Source organism: Ipomoea nil, unplaced genomic scaffold (genome assembly GCF_001879475.1).
Source record: "Ipomoea nil cultivar Tokyo-kokei standard unplaced genomic scaffold, Asagao_1.1 scaffold1179, whole genome shotgun sequence".
NCBI lineage: Eukaryota > Viridiplantae > Streptophyta > Magnoliopsida > Solanales > Convolvulaceae > Ipomoea > Ipomoea nil.
Window position 1 is genome coordinate 1,970,766 of NW_017617607.1, and position 19,914 is coordinate 1,990,679.

Below are 19,914 nucleotides of genomic sequence, written 5' to 3' on the forward strand. Positions count from 1 at the left end.
GCCCCTTTATAGAAGCCTATAGCGTTGCCTAATTAAGGCCTAGTTAGATTTGACTTATTTTTTTAAAAAGTCAAGCTTTTACCTAGCTTGGTCTTCAAACCTACTGGTCTGGCATATATATATATATATATATATATATATATATATATGTTTAAGTTTCAGTGCAGGTGAATGCTTCCCGTGTGATTGTAGGGTTGATTAATGTGCATGAATTTTGTACTTAATGTGCGTGAGTTTTGTGTTTAATGTGTGTGAGTTTTGTGCTTAATGTGCGTGAGTGTGTAGTGCTTAATATGCGTGAGTTTTGTACTTAAGGTGCGTGAGTTGTGTGCTTAATGTGCGTAAGTGTGTACTTTAATGTGAGTTGTTGTTAAAACTTTAAAGTGCATGAGTTTTGTGCTTAATGTGCGTGAGTTTTGTGCTTAAGGTGCGTGGGTCTTGTGTTTAAGGTGCATGAGTTTTGTACTTAATGTGCGTGAGTGTGTACTTAATGTGAGTTGTTGTTAAAACTTAAGGTTCGTGTGTTTTTGTGTTTAAGGTGCGTGAGGGTTGTGCTTAAGATGCGTGAGTTTTGTGCTTAAGATGCGTGACTTTTGTGCTTAAGGTGCGCGAGTTTGTGTTCTGAATGTATTTTATTTGTGTGTTTAATGTGCGTCTGTTGTGTACTTAAAGTGCGCCCGTGTAATGCTTAATGTGAGTCCACCCGCACTTGATCTCTTCTATATATATATATATATATATATATATATATATATATATATATATATATATATATATATATATATATATATATATATATATATATATATATATATATAATTTATTTGTAATATTTATTTATATATATATATATATAATTTATTTGTAATATTTATTTGTAATATTAAATTAGTTTACCTAATATATTTTTATCAATTATAAACATTGCTGCTAACCCTACTATAAGTGTTTTTATTGTTTAATTATTTATTAATTGTTTTTACTGTTATAATATTTATTGAAGTGTTGTTATAACTTAATTATGTGAGTTGATTGTTAACTATTTATGATATTATATTTAATGACAATCAATAAATATATGTTCATAATTATGTTCACAACTCTATGTTCATAATTATAGAATAATATGTTCATAATTATGAATAGTTTTAGAACCGTGTCTACCTTACGGTTCCACAACATAATTTGCCTTCCATCCCTAGTCCAACATATAAAATAATAGGATTGACCCTATAAAATTAATAATAGGATTGACCCTATTTGTATTTAATATTCTTTTTTTTTTTTTTTTTTTTTGAAAGTTACTGGCTCTATTACATTGTAGTATCTGTTCATATACTTTCTCAACCTACTGAAACACAAAGAACCAATAATGCCTCCACTGAGGCTCGAACTCATAATCTTCCAAATGGAAGTCCAACCCGGGTACCATTGGACCACATAGTCCTGATATTTGTATTTAATATTCAGTTGTTGTAATAATTATATTCTGCGGAAAAAGAAAAAAAAAAAAAAAAACGAAATGTAGTACCTAATTTGAGCCAGCTGGTGACTTGCGGAATTATACGAGTCTCCATGCTATGATTGCTAATATGAGGTAGTGAAAATGTTGCAAGAGAATCTATCTGATCTTACTGTAATTTGCTGGCTGTGATTAAACGTTTTGTTCGGATAGATAATGCATTAGGTGTAACTAACATTATGTGATTGTGAATTTGTTGGTGCATATGTTTCAGTTGTTTGTGCGGAGCGGAAATAATTATCAATGTGTTGGTGGTCATAAATATTTTGTTAATTATCAATGTGGTGTTCTATTTCCTTCCAAAGGACTTTGCTGAATTGATGACAATTTTACTAACCAGTATTTTGTACTAAAAATAAATTGTTTTAAAAACATGCAACAACCAAGATTAAACATAAAAGGGTACACTTGTTGTGTGAGACCAACTAACAGATTTTTATATGTAAGACGGGTTGGGTCAATATACAAATATAATGCTTATACTAACAAATGTAATACTAAATTATGAATAAAATGTTTGTTATTTATAAGAGAAAACATAATACTCTTGAGAACAAATGAAATACTTTTATATTTTGATGTGAAAATATTACTTTTTTTTTTTCAAAAGTATTAGATTTTTTCTTATAAGTAATGTTGCACATATAAATGAAAATATAATACTTTTGATAAAAAAAAATGTAATACTTTTACATTAAAATGTAAAAGTATTACATTTTTTCTCAAAAGTATTACATTTCACATATAAGTAATAAATATTTTATTCCTAATTTAGTTTTATATTTTCTAGTATCACGGCCGGTTTTTGGCCTATGCGTAATTCCTAACATCATATTGCCTCAATTTTATAGGACTGAATATCAATTTTTGACCTGAGTTAATTCCATGGTCCTCCGACTATATTGATTTTTCATAATTAATCCCCGATTTTTAATTTGGATAATTTAAATCATTTGACTTTTGAATTGTTTAATTTCTAATGTTGGTCCTTCCGTCAGATGAAGGTTAAGTGGACGTTAAATGAAAAGGTAAAGTAGTCCTTTTACCGGCTTAGTGTATAATTACTCGTATTTCTCCCTTGTATACGCGATATATACGAAGATAATCTCAGTCGAAGCCCTAGAATATTCCTCGTCGTTCCCCATTATTTACCCGAAAACTCAATCCTAGAATTTGTTCGTTCCCTTAGGATAGCTCCCAGTAGACTAGCAGGTACCATGAAAACTTGTACTGCTATTTACATGAATCAATTGACAAATTATTAAAGCAAAGACATGACAAAGGCAATCCACTGTGATCAACACTAAAACAAGAAACAAGATTGCATATTTATTTAAAAACACTAATATGTGTCTCAACTCCCCTTTCCCTCCCCCATCACTCTCCATCCTGCAAATGCCACCATAAGCATAGATATCTACAGAGGAACTGCAACCATCCCTAACAAACAAGGTTTATAATTGATAAGAACTTGAATTCATTTGTCTGGTTCAATGTAATATGCAGTAAATGCAACACTAAGTAGAGGTGAGCATTGAAATAACAATTTTTTTTCCTGAATCTCTGTAACCGACCAATGAATATACCGAAACCGATGTCATTCCTCATTTCATTAGCTTGTTTTCTTCTCCCTCATGTTGGTGAGTATATGTATGTATAAGACGCAGAGGAGCAAAACGAAAAACTCCATTGTTTCTCACATAGCTTGCTCGCCTAGCTTCCTTACTGGCCGAATTTTCCTTCTCACTTAGCCCAAAATGCTCTCTCGGCCACCCTACCAAACAACCACCATGAACATCGTCTCTCTCTCTCTGTCCCTCTTCCACCGGCAACCACACCACCTTGAGCCTCTGTCTCTCTTCCGTTCTCTCTCTCGGCCAGTAGAGCAGCAACGATAGTGGTGGTGACCGGTGCAAGCAGCTCTTCTGTTGAGATATTTGATGATATTAATCATCTAATTTAATTTTCATGTGTCTCTTGGGTTTTCCATATGTCTCTTGAGTTTCCCATGTGTCTCTTGGGTTTTCCATGTGTCTCTTTGTTTTCTTTGTATTCATTCTTCATCATCTTGTTGGCACTATAAATAGAGTGCTTGTATTGAGGTTTAGACAAGAGACAATATATAATCAATTCTCCATTTTCTTCTTATTTGTATTCTACATGGTATCAGTCGCTAAGGTTTATACCTGCGTATAAACTCATCCATGGCCGACGACAACCAGCCGCTGGCGCAGCCTCCCCAACCTCAACCCAAAATTGAACCAAACTCTTCCTTTTACCTTGGTCCTCAAGATCGACCGGGTGATTTCATAACCCCGACACGTTTGACCGGAAACAACTATGATGATTGGGCTGCTGACATACAAACGGCGTTGGAGGCACGACGAAAATTTGATTTCCTTAATGGAACGATCATTGGATCGACTCCACCTTGTTCTCAGTCGGATTGGACCACAATCAACGCTATGCTTATTTCTTGGCTAATGAACACCATTAGTCCTGAGGTAAAACGCTCTCTTGCTAAATACAAGGATGCCAAAAAGTTATGGGATACTCTCGAGAAAAGATTTGCAGTGACTAATGGGCCACGCATTCAACAATTAAAATCATCTATTGTTAAATGTGAGCAGTCTAAGAATATGTCTGTGTCCACATATTTTGGCCAGTTGTCAGCACTATGGGAAGAATTACATACCCATGAGCCTATTATTAAATGTTCCTGTTGTGTCTCTTGTACCGCCGGCAGTGAACATGAGGCACGACGAGAAAATAGCAAGCTACATCAATTTTTAATGGGTCTTTGTTCAGAGTATTATGCACAAGTTCGCACTAATATTCTGTCCATAGATCCATTACCATCACTTGACCGTGCTTATCAAATGGTCCTTCAAGAAGAGACAATTCGCTTAACTACAGTCCCCGAAGACAAGTCACCAGAAGTTATGAGTTTTGCTGTCAATACCGGTTCTGGCAAGGGTCGTGGTCGCTTTGATAAACCAGACAAATCTCATCTCTCTTGTACTCACTGCAAGAAATCTGGCCATGACGTATCTCAATGCTTCGAAATACATGGCTATCCAGATTGGTATGAGAATCGTGGCAACAACGCGCGTGGAGGACGCAGTGGACGGGGTAGAGGTGTTCCCCGTGCCAATGCCACATTAACCAAAAAGCCCACTGACAGCTGTGGAGTTCCCTCATCTCATTTATTCTCACCGGACCAATGGAAGGCATTAACAGGGCTAATTAGTGGTACAAAGGTTTCTGATGATCAATTGACTGGTAAGTTTGATGCACGATTGTGGATAATTGACACAGGGGCCTCTCGTCATGTTATTGGTGATTCCACTCGGATGACTGATGCAAAAGATATATTTCATTGCCCTGTTGGTTTACCTAACGGAAAAACAGTGGTTGCAACTCAAGAAGGCTCGGTTCGATTAACAGACAAAATTATTCTTCATCATGTTCTTTATGTTCCGTCTTTAAGTTGCAATCTTATTTCTGTATCTCAGTTAAATGATGATATGCAGAGCAGTGTTCTCTTTAACTCTCATATGTGTGCTATACAGGACCAATCGAGGGAGCTGATTGGAACGGGTGTTAGACGGGATGGACTTTACTACTTCAAGGGAACCGAATCAGTGCAACATCTTACAGTAAATGGTGTGACCACTTCAATCAATCTTTGGCATCAACGAATGGGTCATCCATCTGAAAAAGTGGTAAAGCTACTTCCCTCTGTTGGAACTGTGGGAAGTTTTAATAAAGCTTGTGAGGTTTGCTTTCGTGCTAAGCAACCTAGAGAAAAGTTTCCTTTGAGTAATAGCAGAGCTTCTCGAATATTTGAGAAAATACATTTTGATTTGTGGAGTCCTTACAAACATCAATCCTCTTGTGGTGCGCGTTATTTCTTGACTATAATAGATGATTATTCGCGAGCAGTTTGGATTTATTTGATGGTTGATAAAACTGAGGTTCTCAAAATGTTTTTGTCTTTTGTCGCTATGATTGATAAACAATTATCCCAATCAATCAAAGTCGTTCAGAGTGACAACGGTACTGAATTCCATTGCTTGCGTGATTTTTTTTCTGCCACTGGAATTATATTTCAAACTTCTTGTGTGGGAACTCCTCAACAAAATGGTAGGGTTGAGCGGAAACATAAACATAATCTCAATGTAGCGAGAGCTTTGCGATTTCAAGCTAGTTTGCCAATTTATTTTTGGGGAGAATGTGTTCTTGCGGCCGCACATCTGATCAATCGGACACCAACACCATTGCTTGATAACAAAAGTTCCTCTGAACTTCTCTTTGGTAGTCCTCCATCTTACAACACAATTCGTGTTTTTGGATGTCTATGCTTTGCTCACAATCAAAAAGCAAAAGGCGATAAATTTGCTAGTAAGAGTCGAAAGTGCATCTTTATGGGATATCCGTTTGGAAAAAAGGGTTGGAAGCTGTATGATCTTGAAACCAAAGAATTTTTTGTTTCCCGTGATGTGAAATTTTTTGAGGATGTTTTTCCCTTTCCCCTCGCGGATACGGCTACCATTCCTCATGAAGAATTTGTTCATGAAGATTTTTCTACAATCATCGATGAGGAGGAACCCAGCTCCACAAACGAGCCAAACCCTCAACCTGAGCCAAGCTTTACACCCGAGCCAACCTCTCAACCTGAGTCAGACTCCATACCCGAGTTCAGCTCACAGCCTGAACAACACACTAGTAATCTTGTTCCGAATAACCAAGATCAGAATGTTGAGATGGGTCGGGGTATGAGAAATAAAGTTCCTTCAGTGTGGATGCGCGACTATGTTATTAATTCTACTGTTGTTAAAAGTCCATCCTCCGTCACACCGTCTCCACAGTCTCCCTCAGGTACTCCTTATCCTTTAGCACATTACATTAATTGTGACAATTTTTCTCTGCCATACAGAACTTTTATGGCAGCAATTCTTTCTGAAAAAGAACCAAAATCTTTTAAAGAGGCGATGACACATAGCGGCTGGAAAGAATCTATGACAAATGAAATTCGGGCCCTCGAAGACAATCAAACTTGGACTCTTGAACATCTCCCACCTGGGAAAAAGGCTCTTGGGAGTCATTGGGTGTATCGAATCAAATATAATTCAAATGGGTCGATTGAAAGACTCAAATCAAGATTAGTGGCTCTTGGTAATCATCAGGAAGAAGGCATCGATTACACTGAAACTTTTGCTCCTGTTGCCAAAATGACTACTGTTCGTGCACTTCTTGCCATTGCAGCCTCTAAAAATTGGGAACTACATCAGATGGATGTGCATAATGCTTTTCTGCACGGTAATCTCGATGAAGAGGTGTATATGAAGCTTCCCCCAGGCTTTGAGGCATCCGATCCTAAATTAGTGTGTCGATTGCGCAAGTCCTTGTATGGATTAAAGCAGGCACCGAGGTGCTGGTTTGCGAAACTTGTTACGGCCTTGAAAGGGTATGGTTTCTTACAATCCTATTCCGACTACTCCTTATTCACCTTTACTCGGGGTGGAATTCAGAAAATTGTACTTGTTTATGTCGATGATCTCATCATTTCTGGGAATGATTCTGCTGCTCTAAAGACATTTAAGGCTTATCTCAGCGATTGTTTTCATATGAAAGATCTCGGCACTCTAAAGTACTTTCTTGGTATTGAGGTTGCTCGTAGCGCTTCTGGACTGTTTTTGTGTCAAAGGAAATATACCCTTGATATTATTTCTGAAGCAGGATTGTTGGGGGCCAAGCCGGTTAATGTTCCTATTGAGCAAAACCACAAACTCGGCCTAGCTAGTGGCCCAATTTTCTCTAATCCGGCAGCTTATCGACGTCTAGTTGGAAGACTTATCTATTTGGCCGTAACTCGACCGGATCTCGCATACTCTGTTCATGTGTTGTCTCAATTCATGCAAGAACCACATGATGAGCACTGGGAGGCAGCTTTGAGAGTTGTCCGTTATTTGAAAGGTATACCGGGTCAAGGGATTCTCCTACGAGCAGACAGTGATCTAACGCTACAGGGATGGTGTGATTCGGATTGGGCAGCATGTCCTACTACTCGGCGATCGCTTACGGGTTGGTTTTTCTTGGCCATTCTCCAATTTCGTGGAAAACAAAGAAACAAACTACTGTTTCTCGTTCTTCCGCAGAAGCAGAATACAGATCCATGGTAGCCGTTACTTGTGAACTCAAATGGTTAAAGGGCTTGTTGTTAAGTCTTGGGGTTCATCATCCCAAAACCATAAAATTATTTTGTGACAGTCAATCGGCTCTTCATATTGCAAAGAATCCAGTCTTTCATGAACGCACAAAACACATTGAAGTGGATTGTCATTTTGTTCGCGATGCAATTAAAGATGGTTTGATCTTCCCTTCCTACATTCCTACCAATTCGCAATTAGCTGATATCTTCACAAAGGCTCTAGGGCAAAGGCAATTTGAATTTCTTCTTCGCAAGTTGGGCATTTCAGATCCGCATGCTCCAACTTGAGGGGGGGTGTTGAGATATTTGATGATATTAATCATCTAATTTAATTTTCATGTGTCTCTTGGGTTTTCCATATGTCTCTTGGGTTTCCCATGTGTCTCTTGGGTTTTCCATGTGTCTCTTTGTTTTCTTTGTATTCATTCTTCATCATCTTGTTGGCACTATAAATAGAGTGCTTGTATTGAGGTTTAGACAAGAGACAATATATAATCAATTCTCCATTTTCTTCTTATTTGTATTCTACATCTTCAGAGGCGACAGCGCGGAGCAGTGGCAAGCTTCATTCTCCGACGTAACAGTTTCTCCGACAGCAAGAAGGTGTCCTCTAGTCCGATGTGAGCATATCAGCGTAGCAGCAACGTTCTCCTCGGCGGTTTCGGCCTCCAACAAGCTTTTGTTCAATCTAATCTAGATATGCATGTGGTCAAGGGAAAGTGAACATGCTTTGCAGGGAGAAGAGGAAAGAGGGAAACTGTTATTGATGATGTATCTCACACACTGAGAAGCAAAAGAAGAGACAAAGGTTAGTTATATACAACAACCAAGCTCCAGGAGCGGTTATAACTGCCAAAGCAAAGAAAAATACATAAGTACCCTTCTTCTTCAGTTGGCTACTGCTTGTGAGCTTGTTATTAACCTGCTTGATAGCACTTAGACCATCATATGATATAAATTTGTCTATGGAGTGGGGAGATGTTCTTACCCCTAAACTGGTTTTAGTTGTTGACTGACAATAGTAGTCCTGCAACTTAGAGGGAACATTCCTTGTTCTTGAGGATCTTCTTGGCTACTGAGCATTAACATTTTCAGTTGTAGAATCAAAGATATTTTCTGCTATTGGACTATTTTCCACAACAGGACCATTATCTGATTCCGTTGCTAGTTCAGTATTTTCTTCCATTACATTGTTGTTCTCAACATATTCTTCTTCAGCACTATATGGAGTGCCCCTAATGTTGTCATGATCATCGATGGTAACATCTACTTCAGTGGAAATCAAAGGCAATGTAGGACTTGTTCTTTCAGTTGTGTGACTGACTTCTGGCCTTATCATGTTGAGGGGATAAACCTGTTCATAAAAATGAACATCCCTAGAAATGAAAATAGATTTATCAGCTATATCATATAGCATATAGCCTTATACATGTGTTGGAAATCCTATAAATACACACTTCCTGGCCCTTGATTGCACTTTATTTCTTCCCTGTAATATGGTGGCACCAAAACATAAACACCCAAAGCATCTGAGTTGTTCATAATCAACGGAATTTCCAAACAACACCTCAAAAGGTATCTTTCCATCAAGAACTGCAGTTGGCAGTCTATTAATCAAGTAAGTGGCATGAAGAACACAATGACCTCAAAGTTTCATAGGGATACCTGACTGAAACCTCAGTGCCCTTGCTACATTGAGTATATGTTGATGTTTTGTCTCTGCCACCCCATTCTGCTGGGGTGTATACACACATAATCTTTGGTGCACAATTCCTTTTTTCATTAAAGAAGGTTGTCATCAAGAACTCACTTCCATTATCTGTCCTTACCATCTTAATCTTGACTGCAAACTGTGTTTCAACATATGAGTAGAAGTTCTGAAAGATGTCTTTAACTTCTGACTTATGCTTCATCAAGTGCAGCCAGGTAAACCTGTTGTGGTCATCAACCATAGTTAAAAATAGTGTTCTCCTTTAGGAGAGGCAATGACAAAAGGTCCTCATACATCCATGTGTATTAAATCAAAACATTTAGCAGCCTTGGAGATACTTATGGGAAAGACAGACCTTTTATGCTTGGCAAAGTGACAGGCATCACAAATAAACTCAGAATGTTTATGAAAACTTGCAGCTTTTATTCCTTTCAAATGTTGGATCTTATTCAAAGGATAATGGCCTAATCTATTATGCCAAACTTCAATGGTTAGACTATTACAATGTTTACTGGAAATACTGTCAAGAGGAGTATTTCTTTTCTTTGCAGGAGGGTGAACCAGCTAATATAAACCATCCTTTTCCTTAGCAAAACCAACCATCATCCCAAGATGTCCCTGAATATTAAAAAAGTCAGCTCCCACAACAATTTCACAGGCTGATTGTTTTGTCAATTTACTTGCAAATATAATATTGAAGGCAAATGATGGTATGTATAGGACATTTTGCAGCAATATGTTTTCATGTAGTCTGATTTGACCTACATGTGTGACAATCACAGTTTCTTCATTTGGCAATCTAACAGAAATTCCTTCAGCTTTATGATAATCATCAAAATATTCTAAAGAACAGACAATGTGGTCTGTTGCTCCTGAATCTAAGATCCATACAGTAGATGAGTTCAGAATAGCACTAACATAAGAGTTAGGAGAAAACCTGCCTTCATTGTGATTCTCCAAAGGCCTCCTGAAATCTGATTTAAGCTTAGGAGTAGTCACGGTGATGGCAGCATTGGTTGAAGGCTGATTGTCTTGATTTTGATTCTGCAAAAGAGACAATAATTTCTGAACCTGATCAGCAGACAACCCTACTTCAATGACCTGATTCACAGAGGACCTTGGAGTCTGTTGCATGTCTTGATTCTGTTTGCCCTTGGACTTGTATCCTAGAATCCAACATGGGGGATAACCATGCTTCTTATAGCATTTCTCCACTGTGTGTCCAAGTTTAATAGTAAGTGCACTTAGGCACATTTCTACTCCCATTGTTGTTGAATCTTCTCTTGTTATTGAGAGTTGAAGCTGCTACAACAGTTTGCTCATCTGTAGACTGGAAACTATGAAGAGCATTGGACTGTGTTACTTCAAAATTCCTCTAACTATTTGTACTCTTGAGCTTTCTTTCCATCTTGTGTCATGTTAAGAACCTTTTCCATATTTGGAATAGGATCCATTACAAGAACTCCAGCCTTGACTGTCTCAAAATCATCATTCAAGCCTTTCTAGAAAACGAATTATCTGGTCATCTTCTCTCTCTTTTTGAATTTTCTTAAGGAGATTACAGGAACACCTAGGATTGCACTCACATATCGGAATTGGTCTCATGACCTTTAGCTGTTCCCACAAGGCATTGCTCCTAGTGAAGTATTCATTCACAGACATAGTACCTTGTGTATTTTTGAAGATTTCATTCTGCAACTCTGTTATCTTATGAGGATCCGCCTGTGAGTATCGTTTCTCAAGAGTGTTCCATATGTCTCTCGCATTTTCAAAATATCGAACACTTTCCGCAATAGTAGGATTGAGTGACTTGAAGATCCAAGCACACACAATGTTATTGCATCTTCTCCATTGAGAATAACTAAGATCAAGTTCGCCTGGACTCGGAGTATCTCCATTTATGAAGCCAAGCTTGTTCTTCACCTCTAGTGCAATCTTCATTGACATGCTCTAGGAGGCATAATTGGTCTCCGATAGCGGTGGTGAAACAAGGATAGTATTCGAATTTTCAGTCACATGAAGATACATTGGATCGTCGAGCTCATCTACTCATCGGCTAGGGTTGATCGGAGCTTGATTCGTCGCATTCTGACTTGAGGAAGCTCCTCCTTGTTCGATCGCGTTTCCAACGGCATCATGTTGTACTACGACCGCAGCATAACTCCGGTGAAGCTCTGATACCATGTTCAATCTAATCTAGCTATGCATGTGGTCAAGGGAAAGTGAACATGCTTTGCAGGGATAAGAGGAAAGAGGGAAACTGTTATTGATGATATATCTCACACACTGAGAAGCAAAAGAAGAGACAAAGGTTATATACAACAACCAAGCTCCAGGAGCGGTTATAACTGCCAAAGCAAAGGAAAATACATAAGTACCCTTCTTCTTCAGTTGGCTGCTACTTGTGAGCTTGTTATTGACCTGCTTGATAGCTCCTTCATCAGCTTCGGCGACCTTCTAGTGTAGCAGATTTCTTTGGCGGCAAGAAGTAGTAGCGGGATCTACCGGCGTCCCTTGTTTTCTAGCATTAGTAGCGAGGAGAACCGGCGAAGTTGATGATGATGCTTTCCGGCGACGTAGCGGCTACAATGGACACGGCAACCACCGCTTCCTTCCGACGTTTGGACCTTTCCAGGAGTGACGCGGCTGGAATCATACTGAAACCATAGAAGAGGAAGGAAATTACAGTTGGAGAAGAAATCATATATATCGTGTATACAAAGGAGAAATACGAGTAATTATACACTAAGTTGGTCAAAGGACTACTTTACCCCTTCATTTAATGTCCACTTAACCTTCATCTGACGGAAGGACCAACATTGGAAAGAATTCGAAAGTCAAAGGATCTAAATTGTCCAAATTAAAAGTCAGTGACTAATTGTGGAAAATCAATATAGTCGGAGGAACATTGCTGGACTAAACTCTTTTTGACCTAGTTGCTTAAGAAATTTAAAAAAAAAAAAAAAATCTTCAATTAAGCCAACATTCCTTCACGCCTCTTTCCGTGTTAAAACTATAGGTGTGTTTAGTTCCGTGTTAAAACTATAGGTGTGTTTAGTTCATGGGTTTACACACTAGCAATGGGAATCAAACTCATAGTTAGTATTTGGTTGACAACTTTTTAAAACACAACTACGGGTATCCATTCAATTAAAAATTACATTTCATATTAAAAAGATGTATCATTTCATATTATGGGTAATCTAACTTTTAAGTTTGGATTAGTACTTTTAGATTTTTGTTTTGATTTTTTTGTTCATATTGATGCTTTGGATGTCATTATATTAGGATCAATTGCCCTGATTTTTATTTTCATATTTTAAAAACATTTATTTCCATTATAGAGTCATACACAACCAAACACCAATATTGATAATCAATCCAATTTCACCATACTACCAAACCTGCAAAATATTTTCACCAAAATCCATTACCATTTACCAAGTATTTGATTCTCATTTTAATTCCCATACCTATGTGTGAACCAAACATACCCTATAATTTTCATATGCCCCTTATTATGCTTTATTATTAATTAAAGTGCGAGTTAATACCATCTGAGATCCTCTGAGTATAGTGGTTTTGTCACGTTTAGTCCTAAACTTTCAAATTGACCATCTGTAGTCCTTCAACATTCAAATTTAACCATTCATAGTCCAAGTTAACCACCCATGGTCCTTCAAGTTTCAAAATTTAACCAGTTGTGGTCCTCTTTAAAGGACTATGGTTGGTTAAAATTTAATAGTTGAAGGACCATGAGCAGTTAACTTGAACCACGAATGATTAAATTTGAAAGTTGAAAAATCACAGATAATCAATTTGAAAGTTTAGAACTAAACGTGACAAAACCACTATACTCAGAGGATCTCAGATGGTACTTTTCGTTTGGTGATTTGAACTTTGGTCCCGTACCTGCTTTTGTTTCTATTCTCACACACACACGACACCAAACTTAATTTATGCACTTCAAATTATTGGGTTTTAAGGATTAAAAAAGATGCTTTTTAGTTATTAATACACATTTTTTAATTGTTGTCTCATGAAAATTATGTTAAAAATTTTTAATCAATACAATCTTGTCATCTCGTTTATAAATTCACATACAAATTATTTAAATTGTATTAAAAAAGAAAAATGCCTTATAATTATCATTTTCTATTCAGCACGCTTGGTTCACGGAATGAATTTGGAGGGAATAGGAATGCTATTCCACATGAAATGGAATAGGTAAGGAATAGAATATGAATTGTATTCTGTTGTTTGGTTGGTTGAAGGAATAGACTTTAGTAATTGTATTCCAGTGTTTGGTTGGTTAAAGGAATAAAAATGGAATAGGTTTTAAATACATAAATACCCTTATACATAATAATAATAATAATAATAATAATAATAATAATAATAATAATAATAATAATAATAATAATAATAATAATAATAATAATAATAATAATAATAATAATAAATATGATTATGATATACTGAATGTCATATATATATATATATATATATATATATATATATATATATATATATATTTATATTTGTATTTATATACATGTATATGTATGTGTGTGTGAGAGAGAGAATAACAATAACAATAATAATAATAATAATAATAATAATAATAATAATAATTATTATTATTATTATTATTATTATTATTATTATTATTATTACTATTATTATTATTATTATTATTATTATACAAATACATATTTATTTTTATATTTATTTTCTCAATTATCCCACATCGGTTGGAGAAGTAAGGAATGGAGCCTTGAGACTCCTATAAAAGGAGCCTCAAGGCTCCATAATTTCAATTGCAATGCTCATCCGCTAGGCAAGCTTGCAATGCCCATTCGCTAGGCATGCAGATGAGCAGACTACTTAATTTAAGAGCCAAGGCTCCATAACTAAGGAGTCTTATACAGTTAATTACTTTTCTTTTTTTAAAATGCCAATTGCAAACGCTACAAAATGTGTGTGTGTGTGTGTGTGTATATGTATGTATATATATATATATATATATATATATATATATATATATATATATATATATATATATATATTTTGATAGATTGATGGATAAAAATTATAATTAATTAAATATATACATTTATATAATACACTATATTTATTAAATAAATATAAATATTATATAATGTGCAAAGGGTATTTTTGGTATTTGTGATATAAAAGCTATTCCCAAGGGCATGGGAATAGCTAATACCAGGGCCCCCCGTAGGAATGGCTATTCCCCTTGCGAAGGTAATAGCTCATTCCTAGGCATGCTATTCCCATGGCAAAATGATTCAACCAAACGATAGAATAGGTCTATTCCAAGGAATGTTATTCCATTCCTGACCTATTCAATGAACCAAACATGCCATTAGTCTCTATCGATTAAAAACTAAATATTATTTATTTTCATAGATTATAGTTTGAATTAATCACCAAAATGATTCTCGGTCTATTACAAAATTGTCAATTTGGTCCTTAACTATTCCCCCCCCCCCCCCCCCTCGACCCATTTTGTATGTCTTGTCTACTCTTCATTCGTCAAACCAATTCTTTCTTCATTGCATATCATCTTTTGTAATTTTTAATTATTTTTAATTTAATTTTTTTTGTATTTAATAGCTTTTTAATGTAGTTTCTAAATATATAAATTTTATAAACTAATATTAAACTTAATATTATAAAAAAATTGAATTAAAATTAACTTTGGTCAAGCCTCATTAACCGAACCAGTCAAACAAAATGGGACGGAGGGAGTATTTTTTATCTAATTAAGTCATCGACATTAAATCTTAACCAATTTGGTCCTTCGTTCTGTCAATATCAGAAATCTGTTTAATTCAAGCGTATTGCTATAATTTCACATCACAAACATTATTTCCTTTCTTATTAAACCAAAGAGTTAATTAGAGAAATAGTCTCTTGACTATAGTGAAATTATTAATTTGGTAACAAAAAGCAACATAAAATTCCGACTAAACAAACAAAAGACCAAATTAGTTAAGATTTTTAAAATTCAGGACTTTTTTTTTTTAATGCTACTGGCTCTATTACAATGTAGTATCTGTTCATATACTTTCTCAACCTACTGAAACACAAAGAGCTAATGACGCCTCCACTGAAGCTCGAACTCACAACCTTCCAAATGAAAGTCCAACCCGGGTACCATTAAAATTCAGGACTTAAATATATATATATATATATATATATATATATATATATATATATATATATATATAGTCAAAGACCAAATTAATAATTTCAATATTAACAATGGACCATTTTGATAATTAATTTTTATGGTTTAATTGGAAAATTAAACTTTAAGTTAATAAGAAATGTATATATTCAATAAAAACACATAAATAACACTAAATGGATATAATAGGAATGAATTTTGAGGTAATAGTACGTTTGGTTAACGGAATGAATTTTGAGGTAATAGGAATGCTATTCCATAAAGAATGGAATAGACAATGAATATAATAGGAATTGTATTCTATTGTTTGGTTCGCGGAAGGAATAGACTTTAGGAATTATATTACATTGTTTGTTTGGTTTAAGGAATAGAAATGAAATATGTTTTAAAAGACATAAATACCCTTATAAAAATATGTTGTGATGGTGGTGGCGGTGGTGGCAGTGGTGGTGCTGGTGGCAGTGGCGGTGTCGGTGATGGTGGTTCTAGTGGGGTGGTGGTGACGGTGGCGGTAGCGGTGGTGGAGGTGGCGGTGGTGACGGTGGTGGCAATGGTGGCGGTGGTGGTGAAATAGAAAATAAATTTAATTGGGGATAAAATAGGAAATAGCAACTTTAGACTATTCCTAAGAACTCATACCAGGGGGCCCTTAGGAATCTCTATTCCCCTTGTAAGGGTAATAGGTTATTCCCGGGAATAGATGTTTTTACCAAACAAAGGAATATGTCTATTAGTGAGAATGCTATTCCATTCCAGGCCTATTCCGTGAACCAAACGTGCCATAAAAAATAGGTAATAGAAAGAGATAAGAGTAAATACCAGCAAGGGCCCTCGAGTTTGGTGGTTCCGCCATCTATAGTACTAAACTTTCAAATCGACCCTCTGTGATCCTCCGAGTTTCAAAATTGACATGCGACAGTCCTTCCGTTAAGCTTCTCCGTCTCAGCCGTGAATTCTAATGACATAATAGTCTTTTAACATTGTTTATCCAATTATTCGTAGCCCCCGACTCACTACCTGCCTCCGCCGTTGCATCACCAGCCTCCCCTGTCACATCACTAGCCTCCGGCGGCACCCCTGCTACCTCCCTCAAATTCTTCCCCCTTCTACAGACTTTTGATTTGTGGTGACGAGTTTTTTACACTTTTGGTCCCACGACTATAGTGGCACTAGCAGAATTGATCCACGACTTTTGAACCTTGTAATTTTAGTCCACGACTATTGATTTTTTTGCAAAAATGGTCCTTCCGGCCACTTTTCCGTCAAAATTCCACCGAAAATTTTTTTTTATCCATTTTTAACAGGGCTAAAATTGACATTTTACTTTTCTCAAAAAAATAAAAGAAAAAAATTGACATTTGACTACATACAATATTATTGGGCTACATACTACTGCCCCAGGCGTCGAAGTTCCTGGAGCAGGTAGGGCTGTCAGTAAGCGGCGGAGCGGCCGTGGCGTTCCCCGGGCTAATTGGGTTATCCGGCTGCAGCATTGGAGGCGGAGCCAGCACGCCTGCGGGATCATCCGAAGACATCGGAAAAGCTTCGTCGAGAGAAGCGGCGGAGATTCTCAAATGCAATCGCTTTTACCTTTTCGTTTTATGTATTTCCTTTATATTTTGAGATAAGTAAAATATCAATTTTAGCCCTGTTAAAAATGGATAAAAAAAAAATTCCGGTGGAATTTTGACGAAAAAGTGGCCGGAAGGATCATTTTTGCAAAAAAATTAATAATCGTGGACTAAAATTGCAAGGTTCAAAAGTCGTGGATCAATTCTGCTAGTGCCACTATAGTCGTAGGACCAAAAGTGCAAAAAACTCTTGTAGTGACTGCATTTAGAGCAGTAAAAGAGAACAAACTCATACTCTAATCTTTGCCAGAATCCCTTCGTTCCTCCTTCATCCGCCACAATTTCAAACCAAACCTTATGAATTAATGGTTTCAAAAAAATTAATTTATACCTTAGCCTTGGCTACGCTTGGTCTTCTTCGGCTCACCGTAGAAGAATTCAACGTCAACAATTTTCCCATCGGCGCACAAATCAAACAAATAATCTGAGCATCAAACAAATGATAAGGTAGCTTAGGTAAAAGCATATATCCATATCGCAACTATTGGGAAGTCTCTTCGCGTATTCCAGTCTGGATCAGACTAGCTTACCTTCAATGACCACTTGATTCTTCGCCAAAATCTTCTTGCAATCAAGCTCCGAAGTAAACCGAATCAGAGTATGCACCGCATCAATCGATCCTATATCCGCCGAGCCTGAGAGGGATTTTTCTTTCTTTGAAGTAATCATTTTTACCTAATTCTTTTTATTGATTTTATTTTCCTATTTTTATTTGTATGCCTTTTTCAAGAATTCTTGAATACACCCATATGTGCTATTAATATTTTCTGGATTTGAAGTTTAATTAACGTTTCAATTTAAGATTTCCTTTTCTAAATGATTTCAAGTTTATCTTGCGGAGTTGGATTTCTTCTTTTTTGTGCATGTGTGAGTGTGAGAAAGGGAGATTAATCTGTAAATTATTTTGCAGATCAAGACTTTACTTTTGTGGTTCAATATCTTTTTTTGAAGTAATCGTTTTTACCTAATTCTTTTACTGATTTTATTTTCCTATTTTTGATTTGTATGCCTTTTTCAAGAATTCTTGAATACACCCATATGTGCTATTAATATTTTCTGAATTTGATGTTTAATTAACGGTTCAATTTAAGATTTCCTTTTCTAAATGATTTCAAGTTTATCTTGTAAAGTTGGATTTTTTCTCTTTTGTGTGTGTGTGTGTGTGAGTGAGAAAGGGAGATTAATCCGTAAATTATTTTGCAGATTAAGACTTTACTTTTGTGGTTCAATATCACATTATATTATTTGTAAAATTGGGCACTAATAAGTTGGCCGAAAACTGAAGTGAAGATACTCGTGCTCATAGTAATTATTATCAAATGTCTGAAGCAAAAGATGAGCTAGAGATCAAGTTTAGATTGGCAGAGATCAGACATAGGGACTAAACGGATAAACAATGTTAAAAGACGTTTTTACCTTTATTTTTTGCAACAGATGAATTATAACTGGTTAAATTCAAAAATCTAACTACATTTCGTCAATTTAAAAGTTTAGAACTAAATGTGACAGAATCACCATATTCGAAAGACTTCAGATGACATTAACTCCAAGAGATAATTGTAATGGCTAATACAATATAATTTTAACTAATATTTAAAATAAAATACAACAAAAAATCGTCGAAAAATTATATAGTTAAAATAAAATACAACAAAGAATCGTCGAAAAATTATATTCATGAGTCATTAAAATTATTTAGTAATAAATAAATTAAAAACAAAATTGAGATAAACTTAAAATAATATTGAATTCAAATTATAAATTTAACACAAGAAATGTGATTTACAGATAATATAGATATTTTATGAACACTACCAGTCTGCTAGACTCTTAAGTCTTATCTGTACAAGTCAAAGAAGCCGTGCTCCACATCTTGGCGCGTGGATATGTTTCCACCGTTTCATTCATACGTGCCATGTCACAATCAGCTCAAATTGTCACTGACAGGTCACCCAGAATTAGGCAAAATCACCTCGGTGTTGGGATCTTTGGACGAGTCAACTCGCTCACGCAACCGCCTCCGCCGCATTCCAAGTCAAACTCGGTGGACAGCGGCAACGGAGTACTGGGCCCACTAGGAGTTCTCTTGTTCATACTCAGTATTCTCTTCAACGACAACAACCGGCTCCCCGGCGACCGGAACCCGCAACTCGCGGGTGAACTCAGTGAGAACTCAGGATCTAACTCGTTCCGTGCCGGCACCTCTACTCTCACTCCGGTCAAATCCACACCCTTTCTCCGGGAACCCAAAGACGACGTCGTGGGCCCATTTACCTCGCTGCACAACCCAGAACTCGAACCGGGTTCTGCCCAGTTTCCGGCCACCGGTTCATTCACTTTAACGTTAACGACCGTCTCATCCGGTCCGTGGAACGCTTCAACCGGAGAGCGGCAAAGCGGGCAAGTAGAGTGAGAATGAAACCACATATCAATACATTCAGTGTGAAAAGAGTGGTTACACTTGGGCAAAAGCCGGCCCTTCTCGTTATCCTCAAACTCCGCCAAGCACACGGCGCATTCCACCGGCTCGGTCCGGTCCTTGGACGAGTACTCGAAAACCGGCAGCGACCCAATCACGGCCGCTTCGAGCCCACGGCTGGCGGCGGCCTGGTTATCATC

At 36.5% G+C, this 19,914-nt stretch overlaps 1 protein-coding gene across 1 annotated transcript in view; it reads right to left on the reverse strand.

Annotated features, from left to right (window-relative positions):
- Positions 1-19,028: 19,028 nt before the first annotated feature.
- LOC109183856 (RING-H2 finger protein ATL2) overlaps positions 19,029-19,914 on the reverse strand; it is a 1,299-nt gene continuing 413 nt past the window's right edge. The window contains exon 1 of the mRNA XM_019333911.1: positions 19,029-19,914. This exon is cut by the window's right edge and continues 413 nt beyond it. Within this exon, the coding sequence (XP_019189456.1) occupies positions 19,264-19,914 (651 nt within the window). The 3' untranslated portion in view covers positions 19,029-19,263.